Raw genomic sequence first — 11,940 nt, 5'->3', positions numbered from 1 at the left:
GAATCATGGAACACTATATCTAAAACTAATGATGTAATGTATGGGGATTAACATAACAATAAAAAAATTAAAAAAAAAAAAAAAAAGAAAGTTTCCTTCGGAAAGGTGGAACGCAACAGTAAGCCCTCCGAGGCCTGAGCCTCGAACGGGCGCCTCGGCGCTCGGCTCCCCATTGCAAAGACTAACACCTGCAGCCCCGCAAACATTCATAGAACACCTGCTGTCTTCCAGCCACAAGCCTGGGCTCTGGAGATGCAGGGATGAGCAATCCAGACACTGTCCCGCCCTCACAAAGCTCAGATGGCTTCTGGGGTCAGGTCCCACAGGAACGAGCAGCCATTCTCTCACGTTTCTGCCTTGGAAAGGTCACCTTGGATTCTGATTGCTTTCTTAACCTTAAACCTAGGCTAAAAAGCAAGGTGTTTGGGGGTCTGTGTAAATTGTACTAGGAACATAAACTCCCTTCCACCTCCATCTCCTGGTTCCAGCCACCAACGTTTTTTCTGTTCCTGAAATCACCTAAGCTGGTCTTTCTCCTGCTGTCCCCTCCTTGGGACACTCCTTATTTCCCATGAGGTCACAGCTCAAATGTCATCTTGACAAACAGGTTTCTCTCCTCAAATTGACTTATTGATTAGGCTCTTTATTATCTGTTATCCCGATAGAACAAGCTCCTCAAGAGCAGAGACCTTGCCTGTCACCTTGTCTTCTATGTCTGTCTGTGCCTAGAATAGTGCTTGGCTAAAAACAGGTGCTCAACAAATATTGAATGGATAAATCTAGAAATTCCATTTCTTTTCTGGGTATCCCAACCTACTCCAAGCACCCTTTGATGTACAGACCCACTCTTTACCCTCTGCTTTCCCCAGCTTCAAGCTCCTACACATCCCATGTGCCTGGACCACACGCTTACCTTTATGCTCAGCTGCACCCCCACCTTCAGAAAGGATGATGACGTCCTCCGCCAATGCTTTTTCTGTCGGCAGATTCAGCAGGGCGGGGCCTGCCCCTTTAATCTGGGCCCCACCTGCTCTGGTCAGACAGGTTTGGAGACACAGGTAAAGGGAGAGAGACTGAGTGGAATAGTTGCAGAGCCAGCAGGGAGCCAGGCACGTCCTTCCCAGACGTTGGGGACCCCCCGCCTCTCCAGATGGAAAGTAAGAGGGTGTCATGGGTCCACATGGCAAGGGGCAGAAGGCCCTTGAGGAGGTGGAGGGAAGGGACTCAGCCCCATCCAGCAGCAGTGAGATGGAGGAAACAGGGAGGGGAGAAAGGCAGGAGAGGAGGCATGGGGAACAGCCATGACTAGACCTAGAAGTCAGAAGGGACAGCCCCAGGCCCCCTGGAGATGGAGGATAGAGGACAGGTGCTGGTGACGAGTGTGGAGACTGCCCAGGTGCCCACCTTGGAGACAAACGAGCAGGGCGCGCTACAACCGCCAGATCCTTGGGACAGATTTGTTGGCAGATCGTTGGTGTCAGTTACCAGGAGAGCTCCAAGCAGGGAGCTACAAGGAGAAGGGGTGGTTTGAAAATGAAGAGGCAGCTTCTCTGCACGCAAGGAGGCCCCTGGTGGAAAGGGAGCTCCTGGCAAAGCTCTAGATACCCCCTCTTCCTCCTGTTTCTGCATTAGGGTGGCTATGACCCCAGGGGTTTTGGTGGAGGGGGTAGAAGGCGTGGGTGGGAGCTGGCCAAGGCCACGGCTGCCAGCGCCTGTGCCCCCTGACTCACCCTCTCCTACTGGATGACATTTGACGTCGAAAGGGTGTCTCCATTTCAGCTGCTCACTTCCCTCCCACCTCCTTCTGTTTCAACACCTTCCTGGGTACCTTGTTCTCCCTAAGGTCCCAGAAGGGGCTAAAGCCCATGAGACCAGCTGCCCCAGACAGTTCCAATCCTATAAACCTGTCCTGAGGGCCAGAAGCCAGGAACTTCTGACAGAGCTTTCTTTTCTCTCCAGGGTGATAGGACCTCATGGTAGACCCCAGAACTGAGGCCCCAGGATGACAGAACCCGAGACCCTGGCCCTGCTGGAAGTGAAGGGGTCTGAGGCCCTGGAGAAGAGCCCACCCCAGGCCTTGGTCCCCAATGGCCGGCAGCCAGAAGGGGAAGGTGAGGCTGAGTCCCATGGAGCTGAGTCCTCCAAGATGGGGTCTTCAGCTGGGTCTACCACTGCCGGAGAGGGGGCTGAGGATGGTCTCGACAGCACAGTGAGTGAGGCTGCCACCTTGCCCTGGGGGACTGGCCCCCAGCCCAGTGCCCCATTCCCAGACCCCCCCGGGTGGCGGGACATTGAGCCCGAACCCCTCCAGTCAGAGCCACACACCAAGCTAGAGGAGTTGTCTGAAGATGATGCCAACCTGCTGCCTGAGAAGGCGGCCCGGGCCTTCGTGCCCATCGACCTCCAGTGCATCGAGCGGCGGCCCCAGGAGGACCCGGCTGTGCGCTGTGAGGCGGGCGAGGGCGAGCACCGCCGGGCCTGCCTGCCGGCCCGGGCCACCCAGCCCGAGCCCTGTGAGCGCAAGTGGGCCGAGGCCGTGGTGAGGCCGCCTGGCCACTCCTGCGGGGGCTGTGGGAGCTGCGGAGGCCGAGAGGGGCTGAAGGCCGTGGCCTCGGTGGGAGCCGCCCTCATTCTCTTCCCCTGCCTGCTATATGGGGCCTACGCCTTCCTGCCCTTCGACGCCCCGCGGCTGCCTACCATGAGCTCCCGCCTCATCTACACGCTGCGCTGCGGGGTCTTTGCCACCTTCCCCATCATACTGGGTGAGCCGGGCCGGGAGAAGGGAGCGGGGCTGGGGGCGGGAGCTCCCCTCCCCTGGGCCCCGTGCGCCCGGCCCTCGCCGGGTTGGGAGCCCCAGCGCGAGCCCTCCCTGGCTTCCCGCCTGCTGCTCCCAGGCTGACCCTGCGTGCTCTCCAACCCCGCCAGGGCTGCTGGTGTACGGGCTGAGCCTCTTGTGCTTCTCTGCCCTGCGGCCCTTTGGGGAGCCGCGGCGGGAGGTGGAGATCCACCGGCGCTACGTGGCCCAGTCGGTCCAGCTCTTCATCCTGTACTTCTTCAACCTGGCTGTGCTCTCCACCTACCTGCCCCAAGAGACCCTCAAACTGCTCCCTCTGCTCACCGGTCTCTTTGCCATCTCCCGGTGAGTTGGCTGGGGGTGGGGCTCAGGGGCGGGGATGGTGCTGGAGGGACCCCAACATCTTGTCTGGGGAGACGGGGACAGGGAGCCTTCTGGATTCTGCATTAGCCCGGATTGCACCCTGGATCCATGAGTCCACTTTCTCCCTTGCACCATACCTCACCTGGTAGCAGGTGAGCAGCTCTGTGTCTTCCCAAAGGAAGTTGATTTCAGGGAGCCATAGACCAACCCAAAACTGGAAGGGCTGCCGGGGGTCACCTAGATCAACCTGCCACCCATTGCTGGCACTCCCCTGTGAGACTCCTGGCCTCTGGTTGGACACTCCCTGTGACCAGTGCTCAGTTCTATGTAAGACAGTGTGTTTCATTTTTCAAAGATCCCAATTACTAGAGAGTCTTTCTCTGTGTCGTGCTGTAAACTGCTGTCCTGACTTTGACTCTGGAATTGCCCAGGACAGTTCAGATATTTGACAACAGCCCTGGATGTCCCCACTCCAACACCCTGCTCCTCCACGGTTTTCTTTGCCCAATGGTCCTAGTCCCTCAGTGTCCTGTGACCTTCCCTCTGGGCAGGAGAGCCTCCTGATTGTGGGTGGCCACTGGCATTGGCCTCCTGCTCATACAAATGGAGCCGCGTTGGCTCTCATGCAGCCTCCTTCCTCTGCTTTCATTTGGAAGTCACCTGAAACTCTTTGGGGTGTTTCCACGTGAACTGCTGTTAACCCAGAAAGCACTTTTGAATTTCTGAAGGCGCATGCAGATCTTTCCATTTTTTCCCGAACGTATTTCCTTTTGTTACTTCTGATGCAGGATTCCAGGTCCCTTTAACTGCCAGAACATTCTTGCTCTTTTTTTTCTTTTTAAGATTTTATTTATTTGACAGAGAGAGACACAGCGAGAGAGGGAACACAAGCAGGGGGAGTGGGAGAGGGAGAAGCAGGCTTCCCGCTGAGCAGGGAGCCCGATGCGGGGCTCGATCCCAGGACCCTGGGATCATGACCTGAGCTGAAGGCAGACGCTTAACGACGGAGCCACCCAGGCGCCCCAAACATTCTTGCTCTTGAGCTAGAATCTCTGTGCTGTCACTTCTGACTAGTCTAGTGACCATCTGTCCCACCAGCCTCCTGGCCGTGGTGCGGCCTGTTTTCTCCCAGATGTTCCCCCAGATGAACGCGTTCCTGTTCCTACTTGTGTAACTCACCCTCCCATGTCCGTCTTGGGGAGCGCCGGCCTCAGACAGAAGTTGGCTCAAGCAGACCCCGTGCTTGTCTGCCCTTCTCACCCAGTCCACAGCGAGGAAAGCCAGCAGACCCGGGGAGAGGAGCCGCTGAGGCCGCCAGCAGCAGTAGGGCCGGGAAGGCAGCCCCTCCAGTGTCCCCAGGGCCCTTCCTTCCCTTCTGCAGGCAAGGTGCTCAAGCGCTTGTGCCCAGCCTCATCCTCTGCGGAGCGTGGGGGTTAAATGAGTGACTTCATGCAGAGAGCTTGCAGGAGTCTGGTGCCTGGGAAGGGCTAGTGTCCCGCTGTGCCTGCCGGTGCAGTGCCGAGGCTCTCCCCCTCATCCCAGGGGTGAGAGTGGAGGCACGGCCATTTTGTACTAAGTGGTCCTTCACCCGTTAAGAGGAAGCTGCTGCCCTCCTGGCATTGGGGGTGTGTATTTGGAGTGGATATTCCAAGAGGGGAAAGACCCATCCGTTTGGGCTCCAGGCCCTCTTGAAGCTGGCTTCCTTACTCTCTTTTTTCCCTCTGCCCCTCTAGAGCGGCAGGAGAGAGGGTGACGATCGGGCTTGGGTTCAAATCACAGTTTTACCGTTTCCCTGATGTGCCACCTTGGACCAGTTTTACTTAACCCCTTTGGAGTCTTAGTTTCTTCATCTGCAAAAGGAGAAACCAATACAGTGGGATGTAATCAGGATGTGAAAGATGAGGAAGCTGGTTATGTACTGCTATAACCCTAATCTCCAAGATACAGTTAATGGGGGAAAACAGCGTGTGGACCAGTCTGTATGGTGTGCTACCAAACTTCAAAACAGGGGAAAAGGAAAACATGCACCCATTGCTTGCTCATCTATACATAAAGTGCTTGACGCAAAGCCGCCGTGATACTGGACATCCGAGTCGGGTGGAGGGGAGGTGGGGGGCTGAGGGGCGAGGATCGGGGCAGGGAGACATTTTACTATACTCACTGGTGCCTTTGCACTTGGAACCACGTGAACGTATGCTGCCTACGCTAAAGTTTTAAACTTAAATTTGGAAAGTCAGCAGAGAGGGAGGGGAGTGATATATTCGCCCCACGGAGACGCAGGGGCGTCTACATCAGTGGCCCTGACGTCGTGCAGTGTCCAGCCCGGTAAGTGCGTAAGCTCGGGCTGTTCAGACGAGTCTGCTGTACCCGTGGCCCCCCCAGGCTGGTGTACATGCCCGCTAGCTGACGCGCTCCCCTCTTCCGGCCCCCCCAGGCTGGTGTACTGGCTCACCTTCGCCGTGGGCCGCTCCTTCCGAGGCTTCGGCTACGGCCTCACGTTCCTGCCGCTGCTGTCCATGCTCGTGTGGAACCTCTACTACATGTTCGTGGTGGAGCCCGAGCGCATGCTCACTGCAGCCGAGAGCCGCCTGGACTACCCCGACCACGCCCGCTCCGCCTTGGACCGCAGGCCTCGGCCCTGGGGCTGAGTGCCCACCCCGGCCCCGGTGCCTCGGGGGATGAGCCCCAGTACTGCCCAACCGTCCCCTGTTCTCCCCCGAGTCCGAGTGGGCCTTTTACCTCGGGAGCCTGGGGCCGTCAGGAGGGAGGGTTTCTGGCAGGGGAAGAGGTGGATGGCCACGTCCCTTACGCGTGCTGAGGACGGGGAGCCAGGACAGGGAGCAGGGGTGAGGTTCCTTCCCCAGCAGCCCCCGCGGGCGCTGCCTCCAGGACCCACTGCGGCTGGCCTCTGCCCCACCCTCCAGCCTCCTGTGAGCCACAGCCAGACTGACCATTTCCGTCCCAGGTCTGAGCAGAGGGCTGCAGGGAGACTGGAAATATTGCCCATGCCGAAGATAAAGGCTGGGCATCCGATCGTGCAGGACTTGCACGTTTGGTGGAAACCTTCCTGGGGGCCTGGGTTCAGGACCCTCCACCGCTGGCCCTCGCTGGCCCTTCAGCTTCAGTCCAGACGATTAAAGCTGCCATAGCCCAGAGCTGATACCTCCTCCCTTCCAACCCAGTCAAGCCCGGTAACCTCCCACCTCCAAACTGCTCAGAACACGCCTCTCCCAGGGGAGGAGGTGCGGAGGGGAGGGGAAGCCTGCCTCCGGAGAGGGGTAGGGGTGTGTGTGTGCACGCCCACACACGTGGTGGCTGGGGGTGGCTGCAGGGCACGGTGGCTGATGTGAACCCCGTATGAACGTGTGTGTGACAATAAATGACCACCACGGTCTTCCTTGGCTCTTCCTTCATGTTGGACCCCCACTCTCGGGCGTCCCTTCCTTGTTGACGCAGACTGGTCCAGAACCCCCTGCCCCACAGGACAGAGAGGGGCGGGCGGGAGAGGAGAGGGGGCCGCACACGGAGACGTGCCTCCAACGCTCACGTCTCAGCCTCTGGTTCCTGGAACCAGCCCCACACCCATCCCCAACACCCACACACTGAGAGACGAGCCCTGGGGAGAAAATGAGTCTATTTCGTGCCTTCCAGGGCAGCCAACAAGTCAGAAGGCCTCTCATTTAGGCCTGTGAGTCGCGTTCCGGGAAATAGGGCCGGTGGGGCAGGGAAGCATCGCCAAGGGACTCCTCCACCTCTAGCATTCACCCTGTTGCTGGTCCCTCCCCAGAGTATGAGGGAAGCCCCATCCGGGGGGCCTCCAGGAAGCCGAGGGTGGTCTCTGAGGTTCTGCAGGGAAGCCAGATGGAAGAAGGGAGCAGCTGACCCTTCATCCGGCAGACCAGCGAGGCAGGCCCGGAAATTCATGTCCCGCCCTCCAGTGAGCGGGCCTCAGTTTATAGGCTGGTATTCCGAGCACTGCTTGTGGCCCAGCAGCAGAACCACGCCTCCTGCCAGCAGCATGAGCCCTGGGGCACCCAGGGCCACCGCCATGATGCCCAGGATGAGCGGGGACAAGCTGTCCACTGGAGGGGTGCCCACACCCAGGAGCATCGACCTAGGGCAAGCAGAGTGAGAAAGACAGGCAAGCAGGTTAGGCAGGAAGACCGGGACGCTGGGCTGCCCCACGTCCACTCCCAAAGCCCTGGTCCCGCCCTGGCCCTCACCAGCTGAGGTAGTGTTCGTCCCAGTAACCAGGGCCCGTGGGAGCCCCAAATGTCAGATTGAAGGCACAGAAGTTGGTCTGGGACCCAAAGAAGCCTCGGACGATGGGTGACTGGGGGAGAGGGTATTCCAAAGTGAGGTAAAGGGGGGAAGCTTGGCAGGGCAGGGCTGAGTCCCGGCCCCTCTGCCTCTGGGAGAAAGCCACCGGCCGCCACTGCATGAAGCCCGATGGGAGGGAGCCCCACAGCAGCTGGTCCAACTGGGGAGAAAGACAACAGGATGAGGAGGACTGACCTGTGCCGACCCTTCTGTTCCTCACCCTTCCCGGCCTCCCACTGTCACTAGCTGTCCTGGGGCCTGGGCCTGCCTCCAGGACGGAAGGCTGCTTGCACAAAGCCTGAGGCTCTCCTCCATAGAAGGGGGAGTTGGATCAGGAGCACCGGGTCCTCTCCCAGCCCTGCCCCTCTGCAAGCCTGCACTCAGCTCCCGCCCCAGGCCCCCAGGCCCCCAGGCCCCCTGGCCCCCAGGCCCGCCTTCTGTCTTCTGCATCGAAGGCAGAGGCCTGGCCACATTCATCAGCACAGTGACCAGCACTTAAAGGAGCTGAACTACGTTGCTAGTTAGTAAATGGTTATACGAGTCTCTGAGGTCCCACAGGGCTCCTCCTACGTTCCCCCATCCCCCCGCCTCTCCGCTGGAAGCCTGACCTGGAAGACAGCAGGTGCATATTCATCATCAATGGAGTGCTGCTTTTGCACAGAAGGGCAGTCAGGGCCCTGGCCCAAGGTGACTACCTCTAGCCCGAACAGGGAGCGGTTTCCCCGGGGATAGGCCCCAACCAGGGCCACCTCTAGCTGGCAGGTGTCCGCCGAATGCAGGAGGCGCGGGGCTTGGGCCGGTCGGCCAGAGCTGGGGAAAGCCTGCACCTGGAGTGGGGGAAGCGGGGGAGGCATGGGAAGCGGGGGCCTGTCTGTGTTGGAAGGCCACCCCCACCCTCATAAGCCACCTTCTGAGTTCCTCTGATTCCCCACACCTTACCCTGAAGGCCAGGCTGCCGTTGGCAAAAGCCCCGGTGGGGTCGTCAATGGGGTGGCCTCGGAATGTGGCACTCAGGGTGGCAGGATCCAAGGAGTCCGTGATGTTGTTCCAGGAGAACTCGGCCAGGGAATACGGGGGATACGGTTTTCCTGGAGGCTTGGCTGACGCCTCGGATGTGTTAGTGCTGTCAAATTCAAACAGCTGGGGGGTGGGGTGAGGTGGGACGGGGCTTGCTGAGTCCCGCTCTCCCCGGAACCACCCCGCACCCCCTCGCAGGCCCCACCCCCACTCGCGGGCCCCCACCCCCAGCCTCCCATTCTTGACAGTCTTCAGTCCCTCCCTGGGATCCGGATGACCCCTCTGCCTCTCCCCCTGCTTCTCCCCCAGCCTCCTCACCCTGGTAAAGACAAGGGCGGAAGAGAACTGGACGCTGCCGCTGGGAAGCACGCTGAGGCCCCCGGCCGGCTCCGGGGAGAGCAGGCGGCTCCAGTTGACAGCCAGGGTGCTGTGGGGGGTGTTGGTGGCCACCAGCAGCGCCGCTGGAGGCCCCGTACTGCCCCACACGTAGTGCAGGGTGGAGTTGGTGCCCACCGCCCGGATGTGAAGCAGGTTCTGGTGGGCGCCCAGCAAGTCAGGGATGACCTCCAGAGACACCTGCAACACGGGGCCGTGGAGGGTCAAGGGCACGGAGTCGGGAAAGAGACACAGGGCGAAGCCGCTTGGGTGGGATGCAAAGAGGCGAGAAGCGCGGTGTGGAAACTCAGGGATCTGGAAGGCGCGGAGGTGGGCAGAGCCACAACCACCCCGACCCTGGCGGCAGATGAGGGCGCAGGGCTGGGGGAGGGGTAAGGAAAAGCCCCACCTGGGTCACCCCGGGCCGGCAGGGTCCGGCAGGTGTCCCCCGAAGACAGGGAGCCTCCGCCCTCCACGATCCTGTCCCACGGGCCCCGGCGGCGCCCCGCCCCCCCTGCCGCTCGGGTGCCCTCCCAGGGCAGCATTTCCTGAAGCACCCACTCTTCTAGCCCCTCACCTGGCGGGTCTCCTCCCCCAGCAGGCCAAGCGGGGCTGCAGACATGAGAAGACCCAGGAGGAGCGTGGGGCTGGGGGCACAGCGCCCCCGGCCCCAGCTGGGCCCCTCGCGGCCGCCCATGGGGCCCCAACTTCAGAGGGCGGAAGAGACTCCAGAGTCATGTGACTCGCACCCTCAGCTGATCTCGGTGCAGGGCGGGGCCTCACGCCAGTTCTTAAAGAGACCGCCTCCTTGAACCCAGATCCCGGCTGAAGAGAATACAATCAGAAAGGTTAGCTCTTCATCCCCAGTGGGGCTCCAAGCAAGACACCCCGCACTAGACAGGTGTGCAGCCAGACCCCAGACCTCTCCTACCCGACGGGCCACGCTGGCAGCCCGTAAGGGGCCACGATGTCAGGATTCAAGATCCCAGCGGATCCCAATAAGCTGTGTTGTAGGGAAGACAGAGAGGAATTTGACAGAATTCGGGGTGGGAGACAGCGTACCCCAGATGGTTACCAATTATTATTGGGCCCCCAGGTATGCAGGTTCCTGTCCTAGAAGAGCTCACAGTTTTATTGCGGAGAAAAGGTACTTCAGTAAGTAAGAGGTGAGAGTTCATGTCTGGATGAATAAATTTGTCAAAAGGAGCTCATGTCTGGATGAATAAATCCCCTTTTTGTTGTTTTTGGGTGTTTTTGCTTAAAATTATTTTGACTAATAATAATGCGTATGACACAAAACTTCACAAGGTCTGGAAGGGGATCATCTTTATTCCCCAGCAACCCGGGTTCTTCCCGAGACCACCACTATTGCCTTTGTAAGTTTGTCCTTCCAAAGATGTTCTATGCAGGGGTGCCCGGCTGGCTCAGGCAGGGGAGCGTGCGACTCTTGGTCTCGGGGTGGTGAGTTCAAGCTCCACACTGGGTGTAGAGCTTAATAAAGCAAAACAAAACCAAAGCTCTTCTGTGCATAACGCACACGCATGAATGCTGCCTACACACATGTACTACCACGCAACGGCACCCAAACGCCGTTCCGCAGCTTGCTTTTACACGTCTGCGTGGAGGACGGTCTCTGCATCCGGAGCTCATTCTCCACTCAAGTATTTCAGCACAGGAGGGCGTCCCATGGATACATTTACCCAGAACCTTGGCAGTTTACAACAATTTGCTATGGTGGACTTTGAAATGAATATCCCTGTATGTACAGCATGTCATACACATTTGAATCCAAATATAGGAGATAAACAGCCAGATCAAACTGACCTGTGAGGTTTATCGACAGGCCACGTGCCAGAGGGCCTGCTTCTCCACACCCTCGCTAAGACTTTACCACGCTTACTTGCTTGTCCCTGCGAATAAGGTTAGCCAGCTCCTTGTGTTTTGTCATTTATCATGACTCCTTGAGCTATTTACACCCTTGGCCCATTTTTCTGTAGCCTCTCTTCCTGCTCATTTCTAGTTCTTTAAAGAATTAACTTTTGTATGGGGACAACTATCCCCACATCCCCTAATGCCCCCACCCCTTGTCTTTTTCACGATGCCAGTGTTTTATGTATACATCATTTTCCCCCACTCTGATATTTTCTTTTTTTTTTTAAGATTTTTTATTTATTTGAGAGAGAGAATGAGAGAGAGAGCACATGAGAGGGGGGAGGGTCAGAGGGAGAAGCAGACTCCCCGCCAAGCAGGGAGCCCGATGCGGGACTCGATCCAGGGACTCCAGGATCATGACCTGAGCCGAAGGCAGTCGCTTAACCAACTGAGCCACCCAGGCGCCCCCCCACTCTATTTTCTAAAATGTCATGTTTTCTTCTAGTTTCACTTTCTTATATTGAAACCTTTCAGCTGCCTGGAATTAATTTTGCAAACAGTGAATGAAGTAGGGATCCAACTTCATTTTTCCCCAAATGGCTATTCTGGGATGAACTCAAGTTTTCTCAAAAAAACTCATTTTTGGGGCGCCTGGGTGGCTCAATTAAGTGGCTGCCTTAGGCTCAGGTCATGAGCCCAGGGTCCTGGGGTCCAGCCCCGCATCAGGCTCCCTGCTCTGCGGGAAGCCTGCTTCTCCCTCTCCCACTCCCCCTGCTTGTGTTCCCTCTCTCATTGTGTCTCTGTTGAATAAATAAAATATTAAAAAAAAAAAAAAAACTCACTTCTGAGACAAGTACTTGTATTGTCTGAGCTATCAACTCTGGAACCTGACGGGAAAGTAGGAACAAGAGTCTTGCCTGAATAGTCGGGAATTCAAGCCTCCCCACCACCCACAAAGATGCTGCTTTATAAGAGGAAAATGGGATCTGGTGGAATCTAGGAGTCTGACAGCAGGGAGGGCCATGCCCAAAGTCAAGGAGGTGGCAAACTGTTCACGGGCCCACGGACCGTAGCGACTGAGGCAGCTGAGGACTGAGGCAGCCGGCGCAGCACGGAGCACAGTACCGACCGGTGGAGCTCGCCAGGACTCCCGCTCACAGAGGTGCTCAGAGAAGGGGCTCGACGACAGCAGGCAGGCC

General features: G+C 58.2%; 2 protein-coding genes across 4 annotated transcripts; one reads left to right on the top strand and one right to left on the bottom strand.

The window, feature by feature from the left end:
* The first annotated feature begins 2,002 nt into the window (after positions 1 to 2,002).
* Positions 2,003 to 5,831, top strand: TMEM79 (transmembrane protein 79). The gene is made up of 3 exons (XM_032398410.1): positions 2,003 to 2,762; positions 2,926 to 3,139; positions 5,592 to 5,831. The coding sequence occupies exons 1-3, from the start codon at positions 2,003 to 2,005 to the stop codon at positions 5,803 to 5,805; spliced, it is 1,188 nt and encodes a 395-aa protein (XP_032254301.1). The 3' UTR covers positions 5,806 to 5,831.
* A 15-nt stretch (positions 5,832 to 5,846) lies between these two features.
* On the bottom strand, positions 5,847 to 9,590 carry GLMP (glycosylated lysosomal membrane protein). 3 transcript variants are annotated; one of them, XM_032398406.1, is made up of 6 exons: positions 9,447 to 9,590; positions 8,813 to 9,070; positions 8,417 to 8,617; positions 8,086 to 8,304; positions 7,381 to 7,637; positions 5,847 to 7,271 (listed from the first exon to the last, which is right to left on the bottom strand). In XM_032398406.1, exons 1-6 carry the CDS (start codon positions 9,564 to 9,566, stop codon positions 7,106 to 7,108), a joined length of 1,221 nt encoding a protein of 406 aa, XP_032254297.1. In that variant the 5' UTR covers positions 9,567 to 9,590; the 3' UTR covers positions 5,847 to 7,105. The 3 variants fall into 3 exon arrangements, with proteins under 3 accessions (XP_032254297.1, XP_032254300.1, XP_032254298.1); XM_032398409.1 differs by lacking the exon at positions 7,381 to 7,637; XM_032398407.1 differs by lacking the exon at positions 8,086 to 8,304.
* Between the last annotated feature and the right edge of the window lie 2,350 nt (positions 9,591 to 11,940).

The sequence above is a fragment of the Phoca vitulina genome, unplaced genomic scaffold (assembly GCF_004348235.1).
Source record: "Phoca vitulina isolate PV1807 unplaced genomic scaffold, GSC_HSeal_1.0 scaffold115, whole genome shotgun sequence".
NCBI lineage: Eukaryota > Metazoa > Chordata > Mammalia > Carnivora > Phocidae > Phoca > Phoca vitulina.
The sequence above is the reverse complement of the archived record's forward strand: the minus strand, read 5'-3'. Positions and strand labels throughout refer to the sequence as shown.